At 40.2% G+C, this 14,412-nt stretch overlaps 1 protein-coding gene across 2 annotated transcripts; it reads right to left on the reverse strand.

The window, feature by feature from the left end:
* Nucleotides 1–530: 530 nt before the first annotated feature.
* fgf7 (fibroblast growth factor 7) lies at nucleotides 531–10,727 on the reverse strand. Of its 2 annotated transcripts, none has more exons than XM_079997362.1 (4): nucleotides 10,678–10,727; nucleotides 5,436–6,084; nucleotides 1,178–1,284; nucleotides 531–1,036 (listed from the first exon to the last, which is right to left on the reverse strand). In XM_079997362.1, exons 2-4 carry the CDS (start codon nucleotides 5,719–5,721, stop codon nucleotides 821–823), a joined length of 609 nt encoding a protein of 202 aa, XP_079853488.1. In that variant the 5' UTR covers nucleotides 5,722–6,084; nucleotides 10,678–10,727; the 3' UTR covers nucleotides 531–820. The 2 variants fall into 2 exon arrangements, with proteins under 2 accessions (XP_079853488.1, XP_079853489.1); XM_079997363.1 differs by lacking the exon at nucleotides 10,678–10,727 and adding an exon at nucleotides 6,459–6,492.
* Between the last annotated feature and the right edge of the window lie 3,685 nt (nucleotides 10,728–14,412).

Below are 14,412 nucleotides of genomic sequence, written 5' to 3' on the forward strand. Positions count from 1 at the left end.
TTGACAGAATGAAATCCCGTTATTTGTGATGGGGGGGAAAAAAGATTGCATATCATACACGTTTAAATTGTGGTAACTTTAGTATTTTAATCTGGACATCTTCTCAGCAGCAGCAGCAGAATATTTATTTTTTAGAGATCACATCTTGATAAGGAAGAGCAAGTCAGTGAGCAGCTAGAAAGTCATTGTGGTCTGAATCTGGCCTGGGATACCTATAGGGACGAGACCAAAACTTCAACAAGCTGTCTGCATACAGTAGACCGTGTCCCCTGTCGGACCTGCGCTTTGTGTGCTCTGAGCAGCTGTTCCACCAAAAAAAGACAAGTCCAGCTTGCTTCCACTCATTGCATTGGTCAAGCCTTGTAAAAAAAAAAAAAAGTCAGTAATCAGTGTTTCAGTCTGCTCTTTGTATATAATACACGTATCCTCAACTGGAAATACATACTCTGAGGAAATCAAAATCGAAGAAGTCTTGACTGCTTATAGAACTTTTAGCTTTTAGTTTATAAGGCAATAAAAGTAGATTTAGTGTCTGTCCATTGAAATAGTCTCACATTAAAACAGCTTAATACTTGAACAGGATATAATATAAAGATGTTTGCATCTTTAAAAGGTTGAACAGATTTGTAGTTTCCCCGGGGGATATTGGGGGATGTTGTGGAAACATCAGGGAACATTGCATTTCTAATTTACAACTTGGGGGAGAGTAGGGGTGTGAAGTCGGCAAGTTAAAACGAGCTCTGCCTCTGCGTCCGCTTATGTAACGTACAGTATGTGACATGGAATCGTACACGACTCTGCACATCAATCCTCCGCCTTTTCAGTCTACCCTCCTCTCCTCCTCCCTGCATTTCATGGGGATGAAGTGAGATGCAATGTGCTCCCTCCTGGTCTTTCTACCACGCAGAGGCCTTCCCTTCTGGGACAGGGCTATAAACATCTCCTTGCCGTTTCTAGTCCACTTTGCAGAGGAGTAGGCGTTGAAGTAGTTTTCTAGGAAAACCTCCTTGAAGTTGCAGTTGTCGTTGTAGATCCTCTTTAAAAGCAGAAAGGACAAAAACAAAACAGGTGTTAGGTTCTTCCAGAGTATGTTTTGTCACAAGAGCCGTGGTTCTAAAGATACTTTTAATGTACTGTGAACTTTTGTGTTCAATAATAAGTTGAAAAACGGTGTTACCTTGCCTTGCAGCTGTCCCGTTCTGTTCATGGAGATATAGTACTGACTCTTCACCCCTTTAATAGCCAGGACTCCCCCTTCGGACACTGTCCTGATCTCCAGGATACCTATGAATACAGTTGCACGGCAGGAGGGATTAGAGGTTTTACGTGATAGATAGCAGACCGTCAGCGTCCATTCATGATCCGCCCGACATTCATCTTCATTAACCATGTTCCTGAGGTTCCTGTGGTTAATCAGTCTGCGGCCCCTCTGGCTTCATTCAAGCCTTGTTAACTGGCCTGGGTGGCCATTAAACAAACCATAGCCTATACCCTGATACATATGGGAGACAGATTACCCCCCCCCCCCCACCCCCCCTTTCCCCTGGAATTGAGGAAACAACCTCCTTCCATACGCTTTGCACGCTACATCTCAGACATCCTCCCCAACACAGGGAGAGTAGAAGAATGAAAAGGGGCATCACCTTTTTACGAAATGAATGCAGAAACAATGCACAGCGAGGTAACTTGTGTGAAATGATGCAAATGAGGTGAAAATAAGGTGTATATTTTTTTCATGGGACTTATATTTTGGCATTCATGTCTTAATCAATACCATGCAGGTCTTAATAATAATAATATGTGTATGTGTGTGTGTGTGTGTGTGTGTGTGTGTGTGCGCATGCACGCGCGCACGTGCGAGTGCGTGCGTGCGTTTTCCATAGAAAAAGAAAAAAAATCGAAAATAATGGAAAAATTAAAGAAAATACTATAATTGCACACGCATCTCTCTTGAAGACGAGACAAACGGATAACCATCTGTATTCCTCAGGCAGTTCAATCAAATCTCGCCGATGATTAAAGAGGATGCAGCAGTTTCACCTTCCCAAAAGCTAAACGAGCTCATTACTTGCGAGCCCTTTCAAGCTATAATCCATTTCACTTGTTTATTTCACTTAACAGGCATCTGCACCACTGTCAAGCCAGCCTACGCATCTTCACGGGTCCAAGAGTTTTGTCCGATTTAGGAAGATCCGTTTTGAACAATATGTTCAGAATTGAAATAAACATCAAAACAAAAATGTACACATAAGCAAGCCAGAATACAAGCTACTTTGTTCTTTTTCCTATTTAATTCCCAGTTCCCTTTCTTCCCCCACTGAATCACAATTCTTTCACTTGTTAAATTTATGTACACGTACGTCAATGGTCACGCACGCACTCAAGCTCTCCCGTTGAATGGCCAACGCATCACCCTTCTTATCAAAGCCTCGCTCAGGTTCACTTGACATTTCAAAGGCTTGTGACCAATGAAATGTAAATGTTCCAAATATTCTGAAGCCCTGAAGCATTATTAATGTTATTCAAAGTGACACTGAGCATGCTGTGGTCGCAGTGTTTCTCAGGTCACAAAGAGATGTCTGTTTCTCAATCATGGAAGCTATTTTTGGGTGTTTTTTTTTTTTTTATATCTGAACATAGTCTGGTATTCCACATTATATTTCGTTATATAGTTAAATGCCTCAAACTTCAGTTATTTCTTTATTATTCGGCATCGTTTCTATGAATAAAGTGCACAGAGACAAAAAAATCAATAGAAATCAATCGAAGTAAATGGGAGACACACTTTTTCTGACATTGGCACCGGTTATCAGTGAATTAATCAATGACTGAAAATAATAAACGTTTCGACTCTTCAAAACCAGTGACGACATTATTATTATTATGGAAATTTCAGTGTTCATATCAGTTCAGTCAAAAAAATGGCATTTGTGCATCCCTATTAAAGTATGTTTTTTTGTGATTTGAGATCAGTGGAACAGAAGGTTTTAAATACCATATAATAACATAATATTTTAGTCTTATGCTTCACAACTACAGTGGTTTGACGGACACTGTTTGAATTGCATGAGTGCAAAAGAACACACACACACACACACTCTCGTGCATTTTTACACAGACATTGTTGGCGTGTTGAGTCGGCGGTACAGAGAGCGTGTCGGGATTCCTGAGTATGAACAGATTTGCTTTCATTCTCTTGGCCAGGCTCAATATCCTAATTTGTGGGTGATCCCTAATTCTTTCTTCCCCGGATAGAGACAAACTGCACATTGTTTAAATTTGTGGATAAAAGAGGACTCGTGTTTGGTGTGAATCAACTTTGATGCTTTGCCGTACCACGTTTGAAGTGTAATTCTTGCTCAAATGTTTGTACTGTTCAAGCTGCAATTTTGAACAAAATCTAAAACTTTTGTCTTTCTTCACGGTTAAAAAAATGTAAAGAAATGTATTTCAGTGGATATTCTGATATCTGTGTGCCCAACGTAGTGCAGCACTAAAATGCTTGCTTGATGGTCAGATGATTGAGGGGCAGTTGGAGAAGCCGCCTCTGGCACAAATTGCCTGTCTCCAGATTTGTAATGTTGGTTTGTCAGGCTGTAGTTGTAAAGTCTTTTTGCACGCCATCAGTCTTCCGGGAGCCCTCCGAGAACAAATGAAAGTGATTATTCCCCAATTCTCATCGTCACTTTGTTGCGTCTTAGAAAAACAATTTATTGATTTCATTAGTACGTTTTTTGTTATTGTCATTAACGGGTTGTTCCAGTGTTTTCTACTGGGGTGAAGACATGCATGTGTTTGCGATTACCAGCGAGCATTTGGCTTAAATAATTATCCATCCTCCAGCTCATATAGGATTTGTTTATTTGGTTGTCGGGCCATGTTCACACGTTCAGTGAATAATTATCTAGTCCGAGGGAATGGTACAAGAAAATGGGTTTCCACCTGGCCAGCACCCACAGTTTTGCTTTGTTTATTTAGCAGATTGTTTAAATCAAGTTCAGTTATCTTAACAATGATTGGTTCAGCACTGCTGCATGTTGCTGTATGCTTAGTGTTTATACTCTTTTGGTTAGTGCTCTATAGCCTGGCTATTGGAAATTGTTATGTTATGTATTGTTGTGTTGTTATGTTGGTGAAATACATTCTCAAATAAGGAATTCAAATGGCCAATAATAAGTGTAAAGGGAAAAAGCCTGTATAAATACATACAGTGTATATATATATATATATATATATATATATTTAATTATTATTTTTTCTGATTGTTTGTTTTTGATAGTTTTTTTTTATTTAACCTTTTTGTGTCGTGTGTAGTGTAAGGGACTGCATGATACAAAAGATCTTACGCACTTGGTCATCATGGTTTCTTTTGTCTTTGTGCGTGTGTGTGTGTGTGTGTGTGTGTGTGTGTGTGTGTGTGTGTGTGTGTGTGTGTGTGTGTGTGTGTCAAGGGAAGCCAGAAAATTATATGTACAGATACAGTATATAGTATATATCTATATACAGTATATTCCTGCAGAGTCCATGCATGCTGGTGCTCATCAATTTTTCTGCCTTTCACCGCCAATTGTTATGCAAGCATCTTATTTTCCATCCACTCAGAGACATTCTTTGTCATGCTAGCATTCCAGCTAGAGACACACTGTCAGAACAGATGATATGATAGCTACCTAAAACATCTCCCTAAAAAGTCTTCCAGGCAATTCAAATTCCTTACCTTTGAAAAACTGTTAGTTATGTTGTTGCTGAAAAGGGAAATATTTCCATTCTGTGAACTGAATTACAATGTTTACAGAGGGTGCCATGCATCCTCCTAGGAAGCAGGCTTGGTAGTCCACGTGTTGTGAAAAACAGAGACTTGAATCTTGGTTGTGCAAGATGCAACGAGGGTAACTTCACATTCCCAGCAAGGCTCAGAAGGTGACTATGATAACTCTTTCCATTTCTATTTCTGTAGTATGTTTTCTGGACAGCAAATCAGGCTGAGCCAGTGTGAGTCTCAGCTAGGGACCGTCTCTCTCCTGAGCCCAATTGGAGCCATGGCTCTCAGCAGCCCTCAAGCCCCTTTAGTTTACTTCATTACACAGTGTTTAGATGGTGTTATGATTGGGCAAGCCAAAGCCCGCACCTGCTTTATTTTACTTCAGTCACTTTGGCTTCTCTAACACAGACACATGACCCATTAACACTGTGAATACACTATGGAGAACATTGCACAATAACAACTACCACGTGCCCCTGTCCCCTTGATTAGCAAGTAACTAAGAACATTCAGTACTGTCAAGATCAAATTCGAAACACATACAGTAGGTTACCCTGCTATAAATATCCACCATTTATGATATGTGCTATGATTTGTTTTCGCGATAAGGTAAGTGCACAGAAATCAACAATGAAAGACAGGTGTCATAATCTGAAAAAAATGTCCCCCTTACTGTGGCAGTTGGTGGGATCCTGAGTGCCATTGATGTTTCCATTGTCATCAATGGTAAGAAACCACTGCGTGCGGCTGAACAGCTGTCGAATGCGCACGTCTCCTCCCTCCATGTAGTCGTAGTTCCTGGTGTGCCGCTCGTGTTTGGAACAGTTCATGATGGCGGCCAGTTGCTCCGGAGTACGGTCACTACAGGCCACGCACACACTGCCGAACAGGAAGATTACGTGCACATACAGTCCCGAGAGCAGATTTGGCATGTTCCATGTCAGCATCCATTTGCGCATTATAATGCAATGCAATGGGGTTTCTTGAACAACATACTTAAAAGTGATACAAATGTCCCCAAGCTGTCCCTCTGGATCTGTGATCTCTTCAGGCAGACCGAGTGTTTCCCTCTTCCTGTGACAGGGATTCCTGGTGTTGACACTGAGACAAGCTATTGGCTGTGGAGTTTGTCTCAGAGGTCGGTGATGCCTCTATGTGGTGATGCTTCTATGTGGTGAAGCCTTTGTGTGGTGTAGCCTCTGTGGGGTGAAGCCTCTATGTAATCCTCAGTGGCTGGACGTGCTGCCTGCACCCCCTGCTGTGGACAACAGCCCAAAAGTGGACATCATAATCTGGTTCAAGAAGTTCTACCCAGGCTGTCACTGTGGGAAAAGACAATTAATTTCAGTTGAACATTGATTTCGAACAGCGGAACATTAACTGCCAATATAAGGAATAAATAATTATACTTCTACTGGAGTGGAAAGAGGTCAAATAATTAATGGTCAACAAAAACAATTTTAGTTGTGGAAAGTTGAATTTCCCGAACGATTTATACGATTTATAGCTGTATTTCTTTTCTTTTCTTGGCCCCGCAGTAGTGAAGTGTCCTGGCAGTTGTTTTCATGTCTGTAATCCTCTCTCTATACACAAATCTCAGAAAACCCAAGCCACCACACATGTACACATATGAGTCTGAAACAAACAGGTCCATATACCATTTTCAGCTGCCAAAGAGTCCATTCGAATAACTTACATATGCTGTGAATGATGACGGGAGATGAAATAGATGTATTCCTTTTCCCTCGAGAGCCTTTATGTTTAGGCTCTTTAGTTGTGGAGTTGTAGACTCAGTCGTAAACCCAGCCCAGTGCTGCTGGTGAGCGAGGCGGGAGCCAAGAGCTTCTGTTACTTCCCATTGATGTCTCCCTGACTCTGGCAGGCTGACTCTGTGCATCTTCCACTGTTGTTGTGCACCCTGCTTAGATAAATGCCTCTTGCTGACCTCACTTGAGAGCAATTAGATCCCAGCCAGTCAGCTGTCCTTTGGTGAGATGCAGTGGAGAAACACCCTCTGCCTCGTTTCGCTCTGTCACTCACCAACTGGACATGAGAGGGAGCTATAAACTTTCAGAAGGGCGGACTTTCCTTGGAATGCACCCGTGAATACTCTCCACAATTTACTACAACCCCCGCATCCCCACTCGTCCCCAAAATTTCCTACCCATTTCCCATTTGCTTGAGCTCTGCCAGCTAATTTTCTGTGATTACAAAGCTTCAAGAATTTCTCATCCACAATTGAAAATGTCACAACGGTTTATTTTGCGTACTTTCTAAGCCTGGAATGATTGGTAAGGATTTATTGGCGCAAAGCTGGCCAAACATCAAAAGGATCGCTTCAATCACAGGCTTATTGCGAGTAACGGGGGGAAACAATAAGTTACAGCTGGCAGGCAGTCATCGAGGGTGAGAAAAACAGAAGACATAAATACTCAGAAGTAGTCATCTCTGTCAGGGGTCATACGTTCTTTCACTTTCTGTGTTTGTATTTAAAGCCAAATTTATCGCCCTTACATACCTGGCCTTTCCTTGGGCTCACCACTTCAAAAGTTTATATGGGCCCTAATGACGCACCCTCTCTTTTGGAGAGGTCAGAACTGCAGGCCTGACAAAAAGAGACTTCTGGCCACAGCAGGCCTCCCTCTCATCTGCTAAACTGGTGGTCGTAAAGACCTGATCTATTAGGTGTCACTCAGGCCCCGTCATCTGTCCCCTCTATCACCTCACAGCCAGTTCTAACTCCACTTTGGCGGATGTATGGGATATGGGCACTGTGGACACATGCTAGATCACTGCCAAAAAAGCCTGGAGTGTTAATTGTACACAACAAACACAAGTCCTAGTGTTATAAACTGCAATAACCTAAGCTGAATTTACTCTTCTTGAAAACCTTACATGTATCTTAGTTTTTCCCAGGGGCATCATTTCGGTATGAAAGTGCCATATCCTCGCCCGAGCACCTCGACCATAACCATACTCAAGATCTTGACACCGGTCCAGATCTGGATTGAAACACAAATCAATCCATACCCAGGTCAAATTAGACATTAGTTACATGCAGGTTTCCTTCTTGTACCTCAATATGTGGCCTGTGGCCCCCACCACACATTTGCCATACCCTGCTTTACCCTGAAATACCAGCCCTGGTTTTTCCCATTGTCAAAAATGCTGCATGTGAGACTCTAAAAAATGTTGTTTAGAGTCTCTCATTAGTCAGGGCCAGACTTCTGTTACCCTGATCCTTTTAGTGGAATGACTTTGCATGATGTACCTTGTGCAACCAGTCAACCAAGCCCCCTCAGGAAACAGGGTCATCTCCACCACTGTCAATCACGGCCACACACTCATCATGTTAGCATGGTAATATTGTGGGTTACGACCGCTCAGGTCAGTAGCAACAAGAGAAGAAGGAGCTTCGTGTTTGCGTTTGAAATGGCAGATGAGGTAAAATTTGCTTTAAACACCCTTAAAACTTCTGGTGTAGAGATGTTGATGCTATTGAATTTTCTCTCTTTCTCTCTCCAAAAGAGTTTACATACATAGGTAACAGTATGCCAATTTGTAGCTGTAACACATCTCTAACAGTCCATTGCAGGAGTTGTTTTTTTCTCTGCCCTCTTTCCCTCTGTGTATCTTTTAGGAGGGTCTTCATCAGAGTTCACTTCCTGAGCTAAGAATGGTTTCCTTGACCTCACCCGATGATGAATGCACATTGACCTAGAAATTGACGCCAAGATTGGGTTGAATGTTTATTTACCAATTCACAGACTATGATTGTGCCAGATAATAGCCATGCTTATTAGAGTGAAGAGATGACCTTCACCTCTTTACATCTTTAGTATGTCTTTGCTCTGAATTTCTTTTTTAATTTAAAGGCCTTTTTTTCTCGCAGACCTCGCTTAGAACTTATATTTGTTTCGATATCTTGTTTCTTTACAAAGGACCCACTTTTGGCAGGCTTTTACAGAGTGTTTGCACTTTAAGCAGTTCACAGTCAGATTCCTTTAACCTAGAAAAGTGGCACTATACACACTAATGTGACAATGACCTGTAAAAAAGTTTTTTAATGCTACGCACACTGCTCAAAACCAAGTCTTAAGTTCTGTGTTTATGGCTCAAGAACATTTAATGAAGTGAAGTAATATGTTGTAATCTACATAAATGCTCTCTATGTGTGTAGTCTGTGTGGAAGGATTGGTGCAGGTTTGTGTGCAGGTAATTTGATTTTATGGTGTGAATGGACGCCTGCTGTCGCTTCAAGATCAAAGGCCAAGAACTATCTGGATTTTGCAGTAGGACGGGAATCGATTGTCTGCAGGGCATGGGGCAGTCAGCTTGAGTTAGCCTTTTGCACTCTCAATAACAACAATGACTGTCTGCCTTGTGTGTTATCACCCCACAGAGTTTCCTTCGGGACTCGCCAAGTTTTTGAGATGATATGAGATCTTAAGATGAAACAGCAATACACACACACACACACACACACACACACACACACACACACACACACACACACAGACACACACACACACACACACACACACACACACACACAGACACACACACACACACACACACAGACACACACACACACACACACACACACACACACACACACACACACACACACACACACACACACACACACACACACACACGCCACCTACAGTAGCTTGGGATACAGGTTTCTTAGAATGTCTATTTTTTTGTTTCTAACTATGAAAAGTACCCCATCATTTGACTTTGTGAATCTTCACCAAATCATTTTGCTCACTGAATTGTGTCTTAATCCCATTTCTCCAGGACAGCAATATCACTCTATCATTTATATCTGGGCTGGTTCTTCAGAAACTAGCAGCAGCATGTGCTGGGCTGTTCGCACGTGGTGCTGGATCCAGAATTTATGATAGTTTCCACTATTACTGCAAAGCCATCTGCCTCCCCACACTGTCTGCTCTTCTTGCTCTAAAAGCATTCCTGGACAGAGAAGAGCCTTTGTGTGTGCGCGGGCGTGTGTGTATGTTTGTGTGAGAGGGCAATGCATGTGTGTATGTGTGTGTGTGTGTGTGTGTGTGTGTGTGTGTGTGTGTGTGTGTGTGTGTGTGTGTGTGTGTGTGTGTGTGTGTGTGTGTGTGTGTGTGTGTGAAGTGTAAAAGTGTCTAAGCATGAAGGAATCAAATGTGTGCTTGTGTGCAGGAGTGTGTTTTTGTGTGTTTTTCTGATGTATATGATGCTTTATCTTGTCTTCCAGTGATACAAGTTCATTTATGCCTGGAGAATAGACTCTGTTTAAGGTCAGGATATTTTTAGCGCTGGTTTTAGACTGTTTGGGTTTAGCTTTTGCTTTCTAAATGCCATCATAATTAGGGTTCTCTTAGGATGGAGCCTCACAACATTAGTCCCAACTATAAATATATATAGTTTGTAAACACACACAGACACACACACACACACACACACATACACACACACACACACACACACACACACACACACACACACACACACACACACACACACACACACACACAATGGCACATCGCACCAGTTGGCACAGCTCCCTAAACACTTAACAATTTTTTTCATTTGTTGGTAGAAAACTTTTGAATACCACCTTAAATATAGAATTATATCCTGAATCACATACATCTTCACATTTTCATTTATGTGATTCAGGATATAATGATATCTTGCCAATAATCTCTTCTCATTTGAACAAATATCACGAATGCAGAAAATACTCAACTCCTTATACTCTAGCAGGGATCGTTTCCTCAGATTGTATTATACAAAATCAAAGCTCCCTGAATTTCACATAGACCAAGTTTTCGCACAATATGTATAAATAAATATTTATATACTCAAAAATGCTGTGGTGACCGCTGTGGTATTTTATTGAGTGCGCATGTACTCACCAAGTGGTGTAACATCCAGAGAGAAACGGTGGATCACTGTCAGAGACAGCAGGACTCTGTCCCAATTGCTGAGGTCACAGCACAGCAGGCGCACCAGACACACACTCACATAGTGCACATGTATTGTACGCGTGCGCACACACACACACACACACACACACACACACACACACACACACACACACACACACACACACACACACACACACACACACACACACACACACTCCCCAAACTCACATGTATACAGACACTTGGTTTGATTCCCACTCGGCTCTGCTCTTTGAAGCAGCTCTTCGTAAAAGGTGACACTTTGTCGCGGCTCAGGTCATCTCTGTTGGAGCCGGGGTGCGAGATGGACACCGAGATGTTCCTCAACTGACCAGCTCCTATTTCGCCGTTGTTTAGAAAGAGAAATAGGACATATACAGATAGCCGCGGTGGAAAGGAAGTTATGCACATTTTTCAAGCTTCTGTACTTAAGTATATTCAGTTTCAAAGACTTACAACTTTTACTCCATTACATTTTAAAGGCAAGATTATCTAGCAAATATCTCTTAAACTATGCAGTTGTGCTTCTTTAAAAAAAAAAGTATATTCATCATAAGTGGGCCAAGGCGAGAGGAACCAACCGATAGTTGTAGATTCTTGTAAATTTCTGACACCACATATACTTGTTTTTGTAAATTGTAATCAGCATGCGCATGAACACTGATCTGCAGAGAAAAGGGTTCAGTAGCACTTTATGCCGTACTATAAACTCTGTTATATCTGGAAACTGGATATGACAAGTACTTTTATTTTTAATACTTTAAATACATTTAAGATAAAGTACTTTTACTTGAGCAGAAATGTCACTGTGGTACTTTCACTCCTATTGGAGTCATTTTGTGTATTTGTGTATCTGAGTACTTTTCCAACACTGACAGGAAGTAAGAGCCCTTGTTCAAAACAATTGTTAGGGCTGTAAATGCTAAAAAAGTGATGTGAGGAGTCATGAAAAATAATAATTAAATGCAAAAATATTATACAAAACATTAAAATCAAGAGGACATCAAAATATAAATGATTCATTCATAGTTAGTTGCTTCGAAAAAGCATCACTAAAAGCTGATTGCATGTCTGAAGTAAGTAATCGCATTTGTTGAGGTTAAATGGGATGACTACAATAGGGATAGGATGGAATTAACAATTACTTTCATGTTGCGTACATTCACATGCCAGGCTGTTGTGTTGAGTGTGACACCACGAGCAGTTTGTTCTTATGCATTATGTCTGTGATCGGTCTTGTTAGAGAATGTGAACCAGCGCTGTCGGGGGAATGGGCTGATCCCACCTAATGCAGGAACAGCTGTCAGGGATCACAGTCTTAGCTGCTCACTGGATCTACTCAAATACAGTATCACGTAGAGCAGCGTCTCTCCTGTGCAAACACTCTCTGCCTTTGTGGCTTTCGACAGAGACAGGGCTTCTAAAATAAGACACAGAGGGCTCGATGAAGGACCTTGGAAGGATTTTGCCACAATTGTTGCTTGCTGCTTGCTTATAATGTGTACATGTTTCGATTGAGAAAAATAATTTGCACGTGAGGTAGAGAAGAAAGTAGTTATAGTCCGTCATCCATCGGTTTCTGAGGAAATCTCTCAGCGGTCACGGCTAAAAACCCACTTTATTTGTCGCCTATTTTTTTCTTTTGCTGTCTTTCACCTATTAATTTTACCTGTTAACTTACTTAACTTTATTTTTCTTCATCACTTTTGGCTTGATTTTGAGTTTCAAAACTTAAACACTTTAAAATCTATGTTTTAAATTAATAAATAGAGTTAATTATTAGGAGTCCAGCCTGTAAGCCTATTGTTATTGTTCGGCAACGCTATTGTTATTGTTTGGGCGAAGATTCTCTGAATTTTGAAGCCCAAAGCAATCTGGAATACCATTTTTGGCATTACACAACCACAACATCGTCGGGGGATGGTAGCTCAGGAGGTAGAGCTGGTGGTCTAGTGATCCAAAGGTTGCTGGTTGGATCCCAGGCTCCTCCTGCTTGCATGCTGTAGTGTCCTTGAGCAAGACACTTAACCCCTAATTGCTCCTGATGGCTGCGTCCGTCGGTGTTTGAATAATTGTAAGTCGCTTTGGATAAAAGCGTCTGCTAAATGACTAAATGTAATGTAAATGTAAACATAAGAACCGTGCTGTCACAAACATCTTGTGGTTAAAGTTTTATCCAAACATAAAAAAAACAAAACCAAAAATTTAGACTGATATTACCGAGATGTGCCAGTACACTGACGCCGAAATATGTCCAACCCGGCTAAAACTATCTGGAAGACATACTTCCGCATTAACCTTTGAACACAGTTCGTAAACCGGTATTTCATAAAGATCTTGTGGGTTAAATTTCATCCAAATTGATCCACATATGGAGGAGATATTAATGAAAAACCAAACAACTTTGACTTATATTCAGTTGGTCTTGGTTAACTGACATATTACACGTCTCGTTCTAAAATGAAGGAGGTGAGATTTACAATAAGACGCTTTATGACGTCAGCGTATTATTTACAATAAATGTACAGATTCTGATTGAGAACGTCCAGTCGAACCGTGAGCGGTGTGGACTCTGTAGTCTTCAGAAGTTACCAAACAGTAACTTCTAAAGACATTTACAGTAGGTGTATATTTATAAAGCCTCTTACCTGGTAGATATCAGTAGATCTGTTGGATTGATATTTGAAATCCATGGTCCACATTACTTTGCCGAATTAATGAAAAATATAATAGAAGTAATCTTTAAAACTGTGTCAGCCCCTCAAAAACACTGAAATGTGCAACTGAATGATGTGTTCAAGATCCAGCGAGGTGTCAGAAAAATAAAAGCCATGCAATGGTAATTACTCACAGAAATACCACAATGTTTTTCGTATTTCATGTAAACCTAACTTACTGAAAATGTAATCCAAGTAAAAACCTCAATGCAACTTTACAAAAGAATTACATAATTTAGGCTGCTATTGTAAATCTACGTGAATAAGTCGTAATTGACGTATACAAGACACAACGCCATCTACTGTCACTGAGGCTCGGGATGTACTTCAATGCAAAAAGGTAAGATATAACAATGACAAGATATAATTTAAAATAAAAAATACTTAGTTTGTAATAAACGTCATGTATAAACATTTTCCTACACCTTAACTTAACAAACTTGAATGAAAAGGCAGAAAGTGTTTGTGATATTGACAAATTCTTCCATAATAATTCCAATGACAAATTATTGTTAAAGTGACATAAATGTTGTCTCCATTACAATATAGACAAATAATCTCTTAAACTGAATTTTCAAATTGTACATTATTAACAGAAAAAGTACAATAAAGTAGTAATTACAAATAGCGTGTATTTATATATATTTTTAAATGAGATATACTGTATTTATTGCTATTATTATGAAAAGTAATTACGATTTTAAAAAGTTTTAAAAACAAAACTATTAAAAAGTTGTTAAGTCAGTGACAATATCAAAAAGTAAAGTATCTCTTAATAATGTTTGATGTTTGTACTTTTAGTAACTTATAATGCATTTCACATAAAACAAAAAACTGTAATATGTCCCTAACATGAATGAGCTGGACCCTGTGTATTGCTGCCTGCAGCTGTATTTATTATTATTATTATTATTATTATTATTATTATTATTGATGTTGTTGTTGTTGTTATGATTTTTAATTTCAT

Source organism: Zeus faber (genome assembly GCF_960531495.2).
Source record: "Zeus faber genome assembly, chromosome: 3".
Classification (NCBI taxonomy): Eukaryota; Metazoa; Chordata; class Actinopteri; order Zeiformes; family Zeidae; genus Zeus; species Zeus faber.